This window comes from Anas acuta, chromosome 2 (assembly GCF_963932015.1).
Source record: "Anas acuta chromosome 2, bAnaAcu1.1, whole genome shotgun sequence".
Classification (NCBI taxonomy): Eukaryota; Metazoa; Chordata; class Aves; order Anseriformes; family Anatidae; genus Anas; species Anas acuta.
In genome coordinates this window covers 44718012-44738121 of record NC_088980.1, presented here as the reverse complement: position 1 = coordinate 44738121, position 20110 = coordinate 44718012, and the positions used below count along the sequence as shown (strand labels likewise).

The following is a 20110-nucleotide window of genomic DNA, read 5'->3' as shown; positions in this document are numbered from 1 at the left end:
TTTAAATGTCAAAAGCATCAAACACACCAGTAACTTATTTAAAACAGCTTAGTACCTAGCACTGATAATGTGAACAGGCATTCATTGCTCTAGTTATTGCTTTCCCTCAGATTTCCTTAGCATATGTATACTCACATCACAGTGAGACTGCAGTGAAGAGACAGAAATAATTATCTGGGGGAAGGTGCAACTAGTTCTGTTTTATGATGTACTAAAATGATACAACATTTAAAGGAACTACATTATTTTAATTTATAAAAACTATTTTACTGAAGTCCAATTTACATCACAAAATTAAATCCAAGGTTCTTGAAACCGAAGGTTCATTTTTGTTTCAAATCTGACTTAAATGACAAAGTTTAGATTGCCTATACGACTCTGAATGAGGGCAACTGCCACAGAAGCTCAACGAGAAAACTGAAACTGAATACATGTACTTCCTTTCTATAAATTTGATAGAATTCAGTTACAATAAAAGATGTCAAGCTTTTTGTTCACAGGACAGGTTTAGCACAGGGCAGCTGCATTGGAGGTTCACTCTGAACAAGTCAAGCAATAATGAACAAAGTACAGTAGCTAATGAATAAGTCACAGTACTTTGGAGAAAACAGAATAAGGCTGAAAGGGTAGTTCTGTTTCCATGCCAACTGGATGTTTATTCTTTATTCTGAGTCTGCCCAAGAGTACAAATTACTGCCAATGTGGTAATTATTCTATGCATGAGAAACTGAATGTACTAGACTTCCATACAAGGATCGGACCGGAGAGCAACACATTTTTCTTATTCTCAATTGAAATTGACATATTTTTCATAAAAAGATCCTATTCCCACCACATTAAAAAATGTAGAAAGAGAAATAAATACAAAGATGCTATAGAGAAATAAATACAAAGGTATAACTTCTAGAAATACCCAAGGTAAGATAGAAAAGAATCTTTATAGAAGTATGAAAAACCTTGCTTTGTACTTCCCTTGCCTGAGTATTTGATTAAATACATCCTAATTGCTTAAATGCAGTGATACGACATCGCCTGTCCTTTTGGAAAAATCAGAAGCAAATCCTAGTGGAGCCAGTGTCATTTTTACCTGACCTAGCAAACTCAAAACTGAAAAGATTCAGCTGCACAGCCAACGCATCTATTTCCACCTTCTTTATTTGCCCTGTTCTAATACATTCTCATGTGTTTGAGTATGTGTCTCCCGGATCCTAGGGCAACTCCGCACTGAAACACTCATTTAGTTTACCTGAACAGAAAAAGGCTCTAGGGGGTGTTGCAGCAGCTGTTGATTATTATTGATTACTATCATGCCCTTTTTCATTCACCACTAACTTTATTTCAGATGGAAAAATAAAAAATAAAAAGCAGTGGACCAAAGCCACCTCCTTAATGCTGCTAAAAGAGATTCCCTTATTCCTATAGGATCAACTGACCTGGTTTTGGGCGACTTTCTACCACTGATAGAGAGAAAGTGATTCACCATGCACAGGAATATCTGGGCAGTTAGGAAAACGTATCAGTTACCAGGTCTGGAATTCCAATGAGAGTTGGCAATATAAAATTTCCACAAAGCCTCAGCTGTCAGATATTCAGGGCATGTAGCAAAGTAGCTTCTGCATGGGTGTTAAAATAGGATGTTAACAAATGTTTAGATTCTATAACAGAATCAAACATTTCAGATTTCATAAAAATAAATAAATACCAGCTAAAATGTACATTTAAATGTCATCGAAGAAGGCAAGGAAGCAATGACTGGCAGGAATTGTACTTCTTTAATTATTCACGCCAAATCTGGATGCTTGGAGAAACGTGATTACAAGTCTGATGGTGGACAGATAACCCAGTGGTCCAATGTCATTAGCTTTCAAAGCATTTCAAATGTCTAGCAGAGCACGACTGAAAATTCTGCTTCACAGTTTCATAAAAAGCGCACTACATGTACAACAGATGTTTTTAGAATAGTACATCTATATTTAATACAAAAGTAGGGACTTGTTTCATATAAACTCTTAAATTGGCTTAAATATGTTTAAATACTTCTTTTAAAAATGCCTTAAGACAGATTTCATCAGCATGTTTTTAAACCAAATGCTGCAGTCAAAAAAACTGGCAACGATACTGTCATATAGCCTGTTTTAGTATTTATTGCATCCTCTACACTCTGGTCTTTGACTCATACAGTGTTCTCCAATTTATAAAGCAAATTCTGCTACCAAATTCATGGTTCATATGATCAGGCTTAAGCTTCTTGTAATCAGCTCCAAATCATGAGAGAGTTTTCCCTCCCTGATTTATATCAAATTTCACACTGCTTCCCCACAGTCCCAGCCTCATCTTCTCTTATCCCTTAGTAGTACATACATGGTACAAACTTTCTAGGCTCACCTGGAGACCTCATCATGTGTCTGCCTTTAAGTCTGACTTGAAATACTGATTACAGTGAACAAAATGAACTGGTATTTAAATCACCTGTTTTCTCTTCTCTGGCTTGTTTGTCTATAAGCTATGAATCTGTGAGCTCAAGTGACCAGGTAAATATTGTGTTTATGAAATATGCCTAACAAATAGCAAGTGATACCACAATTAAAGAGTAAGTTGAGAGTAAAATTCAAACTAGAACATTAACAAACAAACAAACAAAAAAAAACTGAGCTATGTTTCTTTTAAGACCCTATTTTAAATCACACATTCTGTCAAATTTCTTCCAAGTAACCTAAAAGTCTCACCTCACAGTACTCTGTGATAATGCAGAAACTATCTCGCTCCACAAAGCTTGCATAAAATTTGACAATGGATGGATGGTCTAATTTGGAGAGTAGTTGTGCTTCCAGATTTGCTTCAACTGTTTCATTAGGCTTTAGGTCTCCAACAGAGATCTCCTTCAGGACCTTCCTAGAGAAAAAAATAAATCTTCATATTAATAAAAACAGAAAAATAGAAAATCACATAACGCTCATAAACCCACCATAATTTCTTAAAATGTAAAATAATAACATTAACCACTTATTTGGCAATACAAAATAATGAGGCAAATATGGGTAAACAAAGAGAATGCATTTAAATGCCATAAATATGCTAGTCACCATAGTGATTAAGCAACATTTTAAAGATGAGATTTTGAAGGATTGTTCACACCAATTCCCTAATGCACTGTTTTCTTCATGACATGTTTTCAGAGCTATGGATTACTGCATAATAATAAACATAAATAAAAAAACAAATCTAAGTGATTTCAAACCCACTCAGAGCATATGTTCAAGACTCATACAAGAAATATGAAGTGGCAAGAAACAGTCTGGTTTTGCTGCTTCTTCCAAAGTCTCTCCATGGATGCATGAGAAAAATCATAGGCTAGAACTTCTGTGACTGTTTTTCTTTTTAAAAGTCAGGACAAGAATTTATTTTATTGGGTAAAAACACCAGGAGACCTGCATGGACGAACAAGGAGCTCCTGACCAAGCTTGAACAGAAAAAGAAGGCATATAGAGAGTGGAAGAAAGGACAGATAGCCTGGGAGGGATACTAAGCATTGTCTGAGCAGCCAGGGTTTGGGTTAGGAATACCAAAGCCCGTTTAGAACTAAATTTGGCCAGAGGCATAAAGGGCAGTAAGAAAGGGTTATATAGGTTTATTGTTGATAAAAGGAAGACTAGGAAAATTGTGGGCTCCCTCCAGAAGGAAATGGGAGACCTGGGATATGGAGAAGGCTGAGGTATTTAATGACTATTTTGCCTCAGTCTTAAGAGACGCTTAGAAATGGCTCATTGATCTTTATCTGAAAGCCATTTGAGACTACTAGAGAATATCACAGTAATTTATTGAAACAAAGTGAAGAACTTCCAATAACTTGAATACATGAAAGGTAAGTTTGACATTGAAGGAATGTCTTCACAGAGCTTTTGATGATTTCCCATTTGATACTGCATGGTTGTAAAGTCACAATATTTAAAAATGACAGGGATAAAACTACAGTAGTTTGATTGATCTAAGGAAAAAATGGTGTATTCCTTCGTAAGAAAATTCCTTCCTAAATCTCAACCATCAGTTACTAACAATGCATGAATTTTTACATAAACTTGCCTAGTCCTCATCTGGCAGTGTGATGAAAAACTGTGCCACTTCATTTGTCTGCATCTCAACAGACAAGCCTCATACTGCAAAGACAGGTAATACCTACTACAATCTTCTCATCTTCAGCTGTCATGGGGACATTATTCTTTCCTTCACACAGATCACATCGCAGAACTGACAAACAGAATGATTCCTTGTTAAACATCACTTAATACAACTTCCTTGTATGCCCAGGACAGCAATAAAAGCCTGATGTGTTGATGTTGTGGGATAGCTTGTCATCTTAGTCACTCGGTGATTTTGATGCTGTCATCAGCTGTCAGACAACAAGATGGGTGTTTTTCTTATTAAAATTCATTCCCAGCAGAACAAATCGGGAAAATGTGCTTTTGTAAATAAGTTACTAGTTTTCTGCTACATAATGCTAATTCATAGCCAGAATTGGAAGACGTTTGCATCTAGAAAGAAAACTTTTGTCATGAAACCAAGATTAAGCATATTTGCATGCCACTGGTATGTGTATTGCTTCTGCCGGTGAGTTTGATTTTGCCACATTTAATATGAAGATAGCTACTGGAGTTTATGCCTTTTGCAGAGCTTTTTTTTTTTTTTTTTTAAATCAACTTCAGTAAATAAACTCAAAATTATATTTAAAGGACTCTGTATTGGTTAAGTATTGGCAAAGAAGGTATGTCAGGGTCTCAGAAGTCTCATAGAGAAAATGGGTAATAATCTCCAGATCTAACGTGGCTCCTTCCTGATAACCTTAGCAGAAAATATACTGAAGCTAAAAGCATTCAGATAGAATTTCATCTATGCAAATTAACTGTATTTTCCAACACATAAAACACATTCATCTGCTTAAATTCACTCTAACCCATCCTTCCCTGTAATGTAAGATATACATCCCAAATTTGGCAACCTGAGTGATATCAAACGAGCTTATAGATCTATAAAGCTGATAGTATTTATGCCTATCAAAAAAAAAAAAAAAGAAAAAAAAAAGAAAAAAAAGGTAATCTTAAGGAAAGCACAAACTTCTCTTAGCCAAACATTCCTGAATAGATTTCCCCTCAACCAAAAGAACCTAGCTCTACACTTTGAAAGAGATGAAGTGTTTCTGTTTATGTGATACAACCTGCATTTTCAGATTGGTTGATAATAGAGTTACCTCTGCACATAATTCAGCTACAGTACCTGTGTATCATCTGCTGAAAATCTGTATGCACTGAACAGTTTAGAAATATGTAGTTAGGTTACACAATGCATTTTAAACAAATCTTTTGAAGCATGTTATCAGAACATATAGAATGAGTATCGGAATTAATAGACTGTCCTGCTAAGATTTTGCTGGGTCTCCATCTAGAGTATACCAGCCCATCTGAAAGTCAAACTTTTCATAAAAGCTGCCCCTGTCTTTTCTGCCACTAAGGCTCAAATATTAGCAAGACTTAAAAGGTCCAAAACTATTTGAATGAACTAAGAAATCATAGATTTGAGTGGCACATACACAAAAAAATGGGTAAAGCACTTAAATGTGGATGTCCTCCAAATGCAGTATTTATAACTACTCCTTCTGATATAATGTCAAAAAAAGTGCTAGTTTAGATTTATTATTATAATTGTGCTTAACTTAGAATAGAAACAGAAGCATACTAGATACAATGTCAGTGACCACACAACTTGAAAACTTAGTTATTGAAGGGCTAGCAGATACCTTAAAGTTCAATACAAAATAACAGCCTCCAGATTTTAACTGCATGAATAGAAAGCTAGCCCTGCGATTTGATAGCATGAAGACACTTGGAACTTGATCTTGAACTGACTGTAACTGAAAGGGCCTTTGAAGTGAATGCATTCACATCTAAAGAATAAAAACCACCGCCTGTCACTGTTTGCATCCATCCTAGAGAAAAATGGATGTGGTACCAACAGCAGCGATCCCCTCTGGGGTGGGAAAACAACACCAGAGGCAAGCCCACTCCCCAAAACACAGAAACCAGCTGTCCCATCTCTGAAGTCCCCTTGCTCACAGGACTTCCCAGGGAACACCGCCTGGCTTTCATCAGCAAAACCTCTCTGGCTTGCATTGTCACGCTTTGAAACGCAGCCAGGCCAGCACACCGTGCCTCCAAGTGCAGTAATGCAGAGCAAATGGGGAGAAATAGAGCAAGACCTAAAACAAGAGAGAACAAGCACATAGGTGGAATCCTCGAGGATACGGACACCCGGTGGGAATCCTTTCTCGAGCTTTACTAGTGACTGACAATATGCCACAGCAGTGTTTATCTCAGTCTATTTGCACTGATCTAAAATTAAATGTTTTACAACCCATCTGGTATTTGTTTACATTGATGGCGTGCTTTATTATTATATAATTTGGTTTATTGGATCAGATGCAATTTTTAAAAGACGACAGCCTATCTCAAAAGGCACTCTGTTTATTGAGTAAACTGCAACATGAATTATTGACTAGGTACATTTGCTAGCTGATAATGAAGTAAAAGAAATACAACACTCTTTTCATGTCAAGAGTAAGAACGTTTAATAAACTACCACCGAGAGGGTGTGCGCTAGGAATAAATGAACCAAATTTGAAGGTTTTAATTAAATAGAAATTTCATTTCATGCAGGCAGTTGTTCAGTTAATTGCACCCTGAGATTACCAAGACCTGCTAGCACATAATCAGTGTGCAAAGCTGGAAATTCATTATTCCAAATATATTTCTGAATCACCCCAACTTCAATATGGAGAGTTGTGGCAAGACCCATATCTGTAGATTGTCTTTACATCCACTCTGACCTTCATAAAACCACCTCTTCATGCTGATAACTCTTCAGTGCAAGGACCACATGCAATTCTATCAAAATGTACCACCTTGTACTGTGCCTGTAATTGGGTATTAAATTGGTCATAAACATTAAAATTAGGGGACTGCCTATCTAATTAACGATTTCTTAAATACTATTTATTAAATGGCAAATTGAGAAGGCACAGTACTACAAACAGGGACTAAAACAAAGAACAGGCCACAACCCTCATGCACAAGTCCTGTCTACACAACAGCTTCCACTGAATTAACACTGCTTCTTTGGGAAATTCAGTAACAAGGATACAAGCTGCATACATGACAAGACGAAGACATCCATCATTACTGCTTCTCAAAGTCAGCTGCCTTCTAGAACATTGTACAGTTAATGCAGTTGATGAGATTTGCACATTACAGCCAGTGGCACAGTTCTAAAATCACAATTTTAGATTTCTGTTGATAGCTTTCATGCTGAAAACACTGTATCTCACTGGAATCTAACTTTTCATACATAGTCCTGCCTGTCCCTAGCTCAAACTCCCCTTCCTGTCCACTTTACATCCTGCTACTGAAGGTTCTCTTTGATATGACATTGCCCTCTGCGCATGAGGTACTCCTCACGTCAAGCTACTTGCCCCCTGCTCCAGTTTCCACATGCTTTCTTTCGGGCCTCACACTTTTGTACTTTGGCACATCCAGGTTTTACTTCCAATTAATATTTACTGATTTTATGTAACACCCTATTAACTGGAATCTATTTCCCTCACTTAGGTTGGTCTTCTAGTTCCACTGTAATTTTCACCCACCACATATATAGCTATCTTTTTACTAGTAATCCTAACAGATTTCTTTGCCTGCTGTCACTGACTGGCTTCCCCGCAGCTTACAACTTACTATTAAAAATTTAAATAATTCTTCACTTTTTACCCATTGTGCATGGAGCACCAGTATCTGCTTGCTCAAATAATTTAAAAATATCCATTCACCTGTTAGGGAAAAAAGAAGCTGGTGAAAACATAAAATGAAAAAAAGTAAATATACACAAACAAGTTCTACCTAGAATGAATACTTGATTTTATTTAAAGAAAAAAAAAAACACCTATAGGACATTAACAACACTTGATATCTGTGGGAAAATCAAGAAGATGTATAGTCACTTACCACACTTCCAATAAAAAACAAACGAGGAGTGCAATTTGTTATTTTGACTTACATATATAGGTCTACTTATTAGCCAAAACATTTCAAACCAAATATTACTGCACAACTTCTTAAATCAAGTGCTGTGCTCCTTTTATCATTCCCATGGCCATTACTGATTTATTAGTCAAGTCATAAACCCATTTCATACCTCAGAACTGCAGCATAACTTCTTAAATCAAATGCTGGGCTTCTTCTGTCATCCCCACAGCCACTGGGATATTGATTTATTAGTCAAGCCACAAACCCATCATTTCATCACCAGTTGTCCAAAATAGGCTATTTTTGCTATTCATGAACATTCACAAGCATGCACCATGGAGAACTAATCCCAAAGTTAACTCAGAATTCAATTGCTGTATGAGCACTGTACTGTGATGTCCACAGATGGATTATTTAAAGATTATTTCAGTTTCTGAATAAACATCGTAAGGAATTTAACAGTGCTTAAACTATCTTCAAATGGTGATGAGATTTCACAAGCGAAATGGATGATTCACTTTTCATTTCCAACAAGTCACAATGATAGCACCTACAAATATTTTTCAAGATGTTTAATTTTTAAATGCCCTAACATATGCAGTAACGCTGAACAGCTTAGCTCCTGATGTAAACAGTTTGTGGTTATTTGAAAATCAACAGTTCCTAATTAGTATCCCACAGAACCACAGAATACATTTGCTGGGACAAGCATATGAAAGAAGACATTGTTGAAATAAATTAGCTCTGAGCTTATATAGTTTTCTTCTGCACTTGGCAATTTCTCATATATACAAAGGGGCATATTCCAAATTATTCTTGGACAACCATATGTGCCAATACTGGAAAAAAATCTGTAATTATAAAGCAAAGCAGAGGATTTCTGCGATCCTCCATAGAACTGAACAAGCCATATTACTATTATGCATTAAATCATTATTAACATTATTTATTGAAATATTCAAATGTATTTACTTTTAATAACTCTACGAGACATTTTGGGCTGGGACATTTCAGCTCTAAATCAAATACTGACATACTGTGATTAAACTGAAGAGAGTTGTGTCTACTCGGGAAATTTATTAAAGACATCATTGGGTACAGTCTAAATACCTGCATATGTAGATATTTTTTTTCCTAGCAATACTTCGTCTCTAAGCGTTGCATTATCACCATCTACTGTTCATTCACCTTTTTTTTCCTACAGCCTAGTCTTGTTTAAGAATGTAATTAAATGTAATACTGCTACTAACCTAAGTGGATTTTTAGAGAGGAATGAAACAAGGACTAAGTATTTGTTTATCCTCTCTGTCTTTGAAGACTTAATTTCACCAAACACCAAATCGTTTAAAACAAGCATTTTACTGTTGTGTTTTTATTACACACACCTGATACATTTTATTATTAACTGTTCTCTGCTAATTAATACTCCCTTTCAGAAAAAGGAGATACTGTCAGAGAATTACAGCTTGGATGCAGCATTTTTTTTCAGGCTTATGATGTTATTGAACATCTCACAATTGACATGCTACATTTCTTCAACTTGCATTCTTGGGCTACAGCATCTGCCAAAAAGAGTCTTGATTTATAGGGATTACTTTGAATTTTGAAATTAGTTTGAAATTAGAAATTATGAAGAAAGACCCACATTATCACTTCATCTATACGCATCAGTTTACCGAAAAGAGAGACAATTTGGAAGAGCAGGAAGTTGCAAAAGAAAACCAGACACACCAACAATCGCTGTAAGAATTCATTCCATAGAAATTCAAACTACAACATTTCCTGATGTAAAATTTAATTGGTTCTTTTCTGAATGTAAACAAATTTGTAAGCAGAATTATGTTCCTTTCAATGTTGCAAGGATATTTATGTCAACAGTATTGTCTCTTCTGTGAAGCTAATTCCCATAAGTAATTTAAATACTAATTGCTTCAACTTTAATGAGAAAACTCTTTCTTCCTACGTCTCTTTCCAGCAGGCATCTCCTTCAGTGTTTATTTCTGATATGCATTGAATTATCTATGGTACCAAAAAAAAAAAAAAAAAAAAAAGGAGGTTGGGTGGGGTGGGAAGAAAGAGACAAAAGGACAGCTTACATCTTTGTAAAGCATAAAGTTTATAGACTTTGCTAAATAGTCTACAAGCAAAGGCAAAGCCAATCAAGCAACTGGGGAAATCAACTGTATATAATATCTATTGTTAGATAAAAATCTTCTAATACTTCCTAGGCTTCCCAAATAAGATACTGTGGTCTTAGAAGCCCATGAAATATGTGCAAATCAAACCCAAAGCAACTACCCAGCAACACTGAAGTTATTTTAGAACACACGAAGGGCACACCATGCATGTAACAGAAACAGTGAACCAGGAATTCATTCACTAATGTGTCAGATAAGCACAACCTAAAAACAGAAAAAAGGAACGAAAAATATACCGACTGTCCAGCAAATCCAGATTTTATTTCACTCACTGCAGTGGTTTTCTCATTACAATGTGCTGACTGCAACAAAGAGCCAGAGGCTAGTTCTGCATGGAAGAAACCACCATATCCTTGAAGCAAACTTAAGAGAAAATATCTTGTCAACAAGGCTATGCTGCAACGAGATATAATAGGTAGGCATATACAAATATTGCAAAAATGTACAGTATCTTTGAGGTAGGTGATTACAGTTCAGCCTGATGTAATAATATTGTAACCTTCCATTTTCATGCTAAAATTAGCTTACAAATGCATAAAAATTGAACTTCAGTTAAAAAAAGGAAAAAAAAGAAAAAAAGAACGTGATGTGATCTCAAGGCATTGGCTTAATTACAAAATCATTAAATTCTGTCTGTGCTGTTCACCTCAAAGCACCAGTAATTCACCAGCAATGTCTTAAGCACATTTCTCTGCTCAATGCTGAAAGTACTGCTGGTAAACATTATGAAAAAGGATTAAGTCAACCAGCAGCACCACTCACTGCCTGCACACAAGATCGCAACCTGGCGGGTGCTGCAGCACTGAGCTTATGGGAGATCAGCTCTGTCAGGGATGAAATTTAGAGTAAACCCAAGTAATATTTTCTTTAAGGAGCTCTGCCTCCCACTCACGTAAATTAAAGACAGTTAGAATGCACCCCCGTCAAATGGACAAATCGCACTGAAAATGAAAAAGCTGGCAACTTAGCCAAAGTCAGTCAAACTGCTGACTGTGGTGTTCTACCAATTTTATCAGCACAGATGTGTGAGTGCATTGGTTTCCAGAGCTTTGTGGCAGCTGTGGCACCATCACGTTCTCACTGCAAGGTGGGTCTGCAGGTCCTTAACGCCATGCTGGGATGCAGGAAAGGCTGGGCACTGGCAGGGATGGAGGAGGCAGGGATGAAAGCACCTCTCCGCAGAGTCTCCAGTGAGAACTGGAGGAGAATTGCTTTGACTGAGCCCAGAGTTATTGAACCAGCCTCTAAACCACTACTGGCCTCAACTGGAAATGATCTGAAAAAATTCTGGCTGTTGCTGCAACTGCCTACCAAAAATGAAACAACACATTTAGAATTTCACTCCACAGCAATTTACATTTGCAGGAGTGCTCTTACACTAAAACACCGGAGCATTAGCCACTTCTACAGAGGTTTCAGCAAGGACTTGCACATTTACTCAGGTCTTGAGTCCCTCAGCATTGCTCACGGAATAGGAAAGTCATGTTCAGCCACTTGAGTGGAAAGCTGGTGAAGGCCAACATCTTAAGCTGCCCTAGTGAAATCAGCAAGACCTCCCTGTCCCTATTTTGTTGTGTTATTCCTTACATCTGGGGCCAAGAGTGGCTGCGGACCTAAGAAGCGATGGCAGCTCAGCTGACACACAGTAGCCTGAGCCCCACATCAAGGAGCAACAGCACACCTGCCTGAAACGAGTGAAAGATGTTTCACTAAGAAAAGCTTATTTAAAAATAGCCAGCAATCAGGAAGGTCCTCGAGGAACCGCACCTTCGTTCAGTTTCCAAGGAGATCATGAGTGTCTGTTCACACGTCTAAAACAACCTGAACAATTTTAATCTTTTTTTTTTTCTTTTTTCTTTTTTAAGCAAATGAGGGAGTTGAAAAATGGCCAACAAGCACACGGCAACTGGCAGGGAGTCATTTGTTATTGTTTTAATCGATTCGGTTTCAAACGAGCATTCCCTTGGAATACCTTCAGAGAAGCAAACAGGCAGCAAACGCGGGCATTTAACGACACAGCGATCTGCTGACTCTTGCTTGGATATTCATAAGTTACAAAACTCTTCCACCTTTAGCTTTTATTTCATTTGTAATAAGCATTCATAAATAATTGAAGGCCATGCGATAAATTATTCAGCTAAGTGCACAGTTTCCAAGGCATCATAGCATGAGTCTGGATTAATGGTATAATGCAAGCCAGACGCAGAAGTTGGGCTGACACCCCACAATTACCACACACAGGAGCAGTCCGGGGAGTTTGGTGCTTCTCAGCATGTGCCTTCCACCACGGAGACGTGCAAGCACCTGCTGAATATTTATGAGGCAGAAGTCCCTGTCGCCTACTGTGTACTTCGGCTGCTTTTCCTATGCATGGTTATGAATTAATGAAACTTGAGCCAGAGCTTCACTCTGCACAACTGATTAGGGCATTCACTATCTATCAGGGACTATCTATAAGCACTGTCCTCCAAGACTACTGTTGAACATAAATCTGTTACAAAAAGACTTTGTCCTTAATCATAATTGCCTGTTGTAATAAACCTATTTGGGGGACAGGGATAGAAGTGACTGCAGGGACATTAACATGTTGGCTGTTATAAAATGCTGGTACAACCCTGCTATTTTTTTGTACAAATCATGTTATTTAATTATTTTGGGTAGGTCAAGAAACACCAGTCCATGATTGCCAGAAACAAAAGCAAATGCCTCAGAATTTGAGATACACTTTTGCATAATAAAACACAAGTCACGAATCTGAAGGAAAAACAAAACAAAAAAAAACTTCTGCATTTATAAGGTGATTTGCAAATTTACTGAGTCAATTTTCTCTGAATATACCAGTAAACTTAAAGCCAGACTGACGCTTCATTTGTAAGAATCCATATAAGCTTATGGTTTCTTAGAAATCCCTTCCTTGTCTCTCCTATTAGAGATTGTATTTGAACAAATCGATGAGAGCTTTATAAATTGGTACTGGCTTGATAACTTCTGAGCTGCTAAATAAGCTTCACTTGTACCTTTGCCAATAAAATTTGGTGTTGTATTCACACAGAGGAGTGACTTGAGTTTCCTAGCAAATAAGATCAAATATGCCCCAAAGCATTTATATTATATGTAAATAATAAGTGAACTGACAATGAGCTGAATGTAAATAATAAATATCAAGTAAATTAGAAAGTTGCAGAAGAATTCTTGTAGTAATTGTTCCACCAGATTTTTTGAAATTTTCCAAATGTCCTTGGTTTATAAACCTTGTTTACCAAGGCAAGAGTAGTGATCTAACAATCACTACTCAACCTATGGACTTCCCGTCCAATTTCAACCAAATCTGTCAGAAGAGCAGCAGTTTCAAGGATGACATTATGTAATGATCTAAGTAGAAAGTGGTAGAAAGTGTAAGAGCCTTAGATTAGTGAGCTTGGATCTCAGAAGTTCTGTATTTAATAAGCTATTTAACTTCTGTGTTTCTTGCATGTTTGCATTGGATAAAAATATTTCACAGCTTTGAGAAGTGCTTTGAGGTACCATAACACTAAATGCATGCAAAACATCATTCTTAATAGACCATACTCCATAGCAGGTATCCATGGGTCTGGAAAAGTGACTGAGTAGCACTGTTTGCCCCTTGCTGCTAACATTTAAGCTATACAAATGTAAAGAAAAAAAAATGGCACAAATCCAACTTCTCTACTTCTGAAACTTTTATAGAAGAAAAAGAGAAGAACAAACAAAACTACATACAGAAATAATTTTTACCATAATTAAAGCTATCATTTTTTCTTCTTAAAACAGTCAAATCCAGAGACTCTGAAAACTATGAAGCTTCACTAGCAGGCAACCTAGTTTGCAACTAGATTTGCATCCCCATCTACCATGCCTAAATACAGTTCAACCCCTGGAAAAGACTTAAAAACCACAGCAAATATTTGCAGGAGCATGCAAATCTTACTTGGACCCCAGTTACATAAAGCCTAAACCAGTTTGCAATTTGAAAGAAAGATTTATATAAGCTCATTAGAAGCCACTAGAACAGAAAGGTAGTGTCAATATTATGCAATTCAATTTCACTTTAAATGAACGTACAGTACCTGGCTCTAAACCAGAAGATTTGCATATATATAATGGGGAAAATATCAAATAACACACAAAAGCCATTCTGCATAAACTGGAACTAAGAAGCTTGCTTTCCTACAAACATGCCTCTTGTGTTTACCTGACCTTGGAGTCTAAGGTGATAGAAATTCTAACCCTAGCTTCTTACAGAACAGCGAGAAATCTATGATGACTCCCCTGTACAGGTTGTCCAGTACAGGAGAAACAGTCTTTCACAGTGAAGTCACCCCAGGTTCTGGCTTCTGTCTTTATGAGGGCATTTATTTTCTATTTTTATTTCTCTGCTATATATTTTTTTTATTTTTCTACTCTGCTACTTTCACTTAAATTGCACGAATTCCTATCTTTGTGCAACCCTCTGTCATACTTGGTGAGAATCATCCAACAGGATCAAAGGCTCTTGTAGGAGATAGAGAACAGATGGCAGAACTTTCTACACAAACAAAGAGGACAAAAGTCACCTTCTTCCCTAGCCACAAATCTAAACCTAGAAACTTGCACTTTTCTTTTTAGGACATTATTATGAAACTCAGAAAAATTATTCATCACATGGCTACACAGAGCAGTCATCAGAAGAGTGATCCTGATCCTGGCTAATGGCCAGCGTCAAATGCCTACACAGGGCACCATGTAGATTCACTTCAGCATCCTAATTGCTGGTTTGGTTTTCTCCCTCTTCTTTTTGGATAATATACCTTGGGAAAAGACAGTATGCAAGTCATCTGGGCAGAGAAGCTATTGCTAAGTAAACTAAAATGTGAGCAGGTCCTATGACAGCATATCAAAGAATATATGACGATTAGCAACTATTATTTTTTAAAGGAAAACAAAATTCATTGACATTAGAAAATGTGTTTTATGACCAGGGATTTTACCTGGCTTAGACATTGAGCTGTTTAGCTATGACTGAGAGCTGTTTACAGCAGTATGTAATTTTCTAGTTGAGAGAGGGTGGAAGGCAAAATTAAAGTGAAAAAGGTTTACAAAATCACCCAATACAAAAGAAGGCACACAGGACCATAAACATAAAAAGCTATATAAAATAATATGAATTATAAATAATACAAATTAGGAGGCTAAAGCAACAGGCAAGGAATGAGTCACTCAACACAGCACTTAAGAGCAATGTACAGCATGAGACCTCCATACACCACCACACTGGCAGTACAATGCTGCCATTTCACACTTGATTTCTGTAATCTTGTGTGATCTCGGAAAGCCAGCAGTCCTGATCCCATCCAAGTTGCATGTACTTCAGCAAAAGATGGGTATTGCTGGCCTGAACAGCTCTACGTGGAGACTTTCATGTGAAGTAACTGTTAACTTGAGGCATGCCCCAAATAATCAGCCCTCTCTCTGTCCCACCTGAACCAACCATCAGCATAATACTTTGCTCTCCACAGCTAAGATCTTTTAGGGGTATCTTACAATGCATGCCCAAAAATTACTAGAATCATGCACAAGCTATGCTGAGCATACATTAAATTACATGACAAGCATTGTTAGTCTCTGCATTAACTCATTCTGTAGACATTATAATAATGCAAAATTGAAAAAGATCCCTGAACAGCTTCTGTACCCATATCCAAGATTTCACTCATCTTGGGAATTTGTACTCTTGCAATTTACTCCAATGCTCTTTCGTAGTGCTTTAGACCTTAACAATTTTCAGCAAACTATCTGAGGCTGAGTTCATGCTGTGTGTAACTTTTTTCTCAGTACATTTTAGACCATCTCTGAAACAATAAAAACAGAATCCTAAGTCTGTTGAGGTCATTTAGGACCTAAATACCTCAATTCTTTTCTTCTGCCACAATGCTTTCAGAACTCCAAGGTTTTTGTTTTTTTTAAAGAGTAAGAAACAATTTGAAACATACTCTGAAAAAGTAAGAAACATAACAAAAAAAAAAAATTTGAAAATACATATATTTCCCAAAGGAAAATATACTGGTTATTGCTTCTGTTACATTTTATCACCTTAAGAAATCGATATTGTTAAGTAGAAAAAAGTGGCTACACTCTATCTTGCTATGCTACTCAGGGTTTCACGTTCACCATGTATTTTTGTAATCTTTAAGCATATAGATAATATAAATTTGGGGGAATCCACTCTTCAGTCTACCTTTGAGGCTCAGAAGGAATGGAGAATAACTGTGATACACAAGTACCCCCTAGTGATGAAATGATGAACTACTTAATAGCATCAGCACTAGCTCATTAGTGTAGCTGTAAAAAGAGACAAAACAAAAAAGAATATGCAGCATCTGTCCTCAGTAGGGTTGAGAACAAATTCAGCCTCATCCCTGACAAAACACAGACATGAAATACAGTAAATGCTTGTTTAAATACAGTAACTAATAATTAAAGTTCTCAAATATAAATTCCAAAGGAGAAAAAAAAATAGAAACAACAACTACTTAAAGCAAAACACACTTTCCTTGGAAAATTGAAATTTTGAAATTTGGCATTGTTTCTATAGCAGGAAAAACAAAAACTGAAGACACACATTTCAATATCCTGTTAATATTGTAAGAATGAATTCAATAATAGCTGAATTCTGAAAGGTCTTATAAGCTCAAGGGGTTCCTGTCATCCTATTTGCACTATAACTGATACTACAGGAAAAATAAAATTCTGGAAATATTAGTGGAAAATATTTCTAAGTTTTCATTACAGAATGTTTTTGTAGTAAACCATAGCTAGGCCTAAAAGAGATCCAAAAGCCAGATAGAAAAAAATAAGAGCTTAGCAGCCTCTAACCCTGATCCAAGGTTACAGCTGTAAATTGATGTAGAAGGAAAATAAAGGAAAGATTAGTACGTCTTTGCTGCATATTTATTAAAGCAGCACCGCCAAGAATGCATTGTCATAACCAGCAAAACTGAGGCATACATAAATCAGAAAAATCTCTTTTGATCATGTAAGTGGCTCATTAACACACCCATCAGTAAGGACAGGCAGACTCCCAGACTCCCATATTTAAAGGAAGAATATATTCCTGGCTGAAAACCACATCGATTGGATGTTGAAGACTTTAAACAAAAAGCTTCACAAACTTTAATAGATTAAAACAAAGCCATTCACATTCAAATTACATTTTCTGTAAGTATTAAAACCGATGGACAACCACAGTTCATTACAGAGGAAGTCCAGCCAGGAATGCATTACCCAGGTACCCAACTTCAAGCTCACATACAGAGATGCCAGCACTCTGAAAATGTCCTTCAGTCTTTCTGGCTTCAGAATCCTGAGGGGACTCTCAGCCAAACTTTTGAGACCTGTCCTACTTCAGGCAGGTATAAAAATCAAGATTTGCTGTCAGTAAGGTCCATAGCAAATGGAAACGTTTTTTACTGGAATTACTGTAACTATTCCTCTCAAGTTTCATTTATACAACTCAATTATAAAATAAAATAGTAACAGTACTGTAGAGTTTCTTTTGTGACACCTCACTAACCATCTTTACAGTGACATAGAATCAATTTCTGAAAACAACCAACTAGGTGTTTGCAAAAATTCACCTAGAGTAAATAAAAGATCATCATAAATGAAGAGGGAAGTCCATTAAAATACATTCAGAAATTCTGGTATTTTCATGCTCATGTTTAAAATTTAAAAGCTTTAACAAGCATGTAGAACTGGCTGAAACATTATAGAGACAGATAAAGTAGTAGCCGGACTTGATTAAATTATGGATTCTCCTTCTCTGTGTTTTTTAAGACAAAAATGGCACATTCATGAAGAGGGAGGAGCAGGGGATGAAACACAAACCTCCAGCATCTTATTAAGTGTTCTGAAGAAAGAACTCAAAGAACACGATTTATTTACAAGATGCAAAGCCTTCAAAAATAAACAACACAATTATTCTACATGCACACATACATAATACATTTATACAATTATAGTTTATATATTATAAAGCTTTGAGACTTTGATAAACAATTTTGTTGCAAAGAAGAGTGGAGAATTTGTGAAAACTCCTATACACCTTTGCCCAGCTGCTCATCATTGTAAATTTCACAAGGATGAAATTTACTTCAGTTCACAAAGGGGTCTTTTTCACAGTGTGCATCTTACATCAGCAACTTGTCCAAGGCATGACACTGGGGAATAGGTAAGTTAGGTATATTTTTCTTGTTCTAATCATTAGTTAGAAAGCTTCAGAGGTGTATGTTACATGGAGAGGATCAGAGATTTGCTACCTACCTCCACTCTGTCTTACACAGTAAGTTGTAAAGGATCTAGATGACAGCACAGTAAGATAGACATATCTAATGAACTATTTTAAAAAGAAATGAAGTTGGAATGCTGAGTCAGCATAAAGTCTGCTCCTGTCTCATGCCCTCACTAAAGCTGAACATTAAGGCTGCAAAATAATACCAAAATCAGAGATAGGACACAAGTTAATGCAAAGAAAACATCTAGAGTGCAAGAAATATAGTCCAGTTTTGTTTGAAGCATGTGAAGAGCTTACTTACAATTTGTCTCCTTGTTTTGCTTTCTTGTCAGAAACCAGATACACGCTTCCAAAGCTTCCATTGCCAAGTTTCCTCTCAATAGTGTATCTTCTCGCAATCATAGCATCTGAGCAAGCAGAATTAGATCTGCCAACAGTGACATGCTTCGCAGTTTCTTGAAATTTCAGCATTGTTCGTGTAACAGAAACGACAAATTTCTCTAGAATGCAGCTTTCAAATCCTTTTACTCTTCCATGGAAGTTCAGAGAAAATATTTCAAATAGGAAAAAAAAAATTGTCAGTGATTGTTCTTATGAAGATGTTCACTTAATTCTATTGCAGTGTTTATAGCGCTCAGCTTGCAGCACAAAAAAAATCAAGTGTAATCATTAGTTGCTAAGCTATGGGCAGCAGACTTGATAAAGACACTCCAGATAACGCAGATGTGATATAGCCAACCTTCCTCTAAAACAACCTTAAATTAATTCAGTGAACTTATAACACAGGAAAAATGAAACACAGTTGTATATACATTCATTTATGAAAAAGTTAAGGCACTTTTTGCAAGAACAAGGACAAGTACACCTGTTAATTCATCTGAGAGTTCCCTTCAGATATGGTACTCTTCTTTACCTTTTATACCCTTTTTATACCCTTTATACCACTACAGTATCTGGCATCAAAATGTTTTGGGATTCATTTTTCACGGTTTTTGTATATAATGAAGCACGATCTCCACCCATAATTTGAGTTCACTCACATGAATAACTACAAAGCTGTTTTCTTTGCTCTTGCATTTGCTGCTCAAATTTCACCTTTTTTCTCCTACCTTTCAGTGTTGACCTTATAGCTTCTGTGGGATTCACTGCTATCTTCTGAAAATTAGAGCTTCCTGGCTACCTACAAACCTATAAGATTTTTATTAAAACCCACTTCTTCCAAAAGTTCTGCCTTTCTCTTTTGCTATAACAGTACAAACAGCTTAACTTCGATTTGTAACTCTTGTATAACTGAGGTCCTAATTCTGCAAACGCAGGGACTGCATAAGCAACCCCCTGGTGTTTCTATGGCTTTCAATAATTGAAAATGGTTTTAGAATGACTTTGTTTTACCCTCCTCATTCCAAATGATAAAGTGTAGGTGCTTCACTACCCATAATAAAACAATATTGCTTTCATTACCTTGCCTTTTTATTTGCATTATTTGCACTTGAGGATCCTTTGGAACAAATAAAGATGTGGCAAGGCCCTTCAATCAGCAGAGCTATTACAACTGTCTA

The 20110-nt window shown here is 36.6% G+C and overlaps 1 protein-coding gene across 2 annotated transcripts in view; it reads right to left on the bottom strand.

The window, feature by feature from the left end:
• The window catches only part of NEK11 (NIMA related kinase 11), a 110691-nt gene extending 91556 nt beyond the window's left edge, over positions 1-19135 (bottom strand). For both annotated transcript variants that reach the window (XM_068674539.1, XM_068674540.1), the window contains exons 1-2: positions 18853-19135; positions 2727-2892 (exon numbers count right to left, since the gene is read on the bottom strand). In XM_068674539.1, the coding sequence (XP_068530640.1) occupies positions 2727-2892; positions 18853-19022 (336 nt within the window). In that variant the 5' untranslated portion in view covers positions 19023-19135. The remainder of the gene's footprint in view (positions 1-2726; positions 2893-18852) is intronic.
• Positions 19136-20110: the final 975 nt, after the last annotated feature.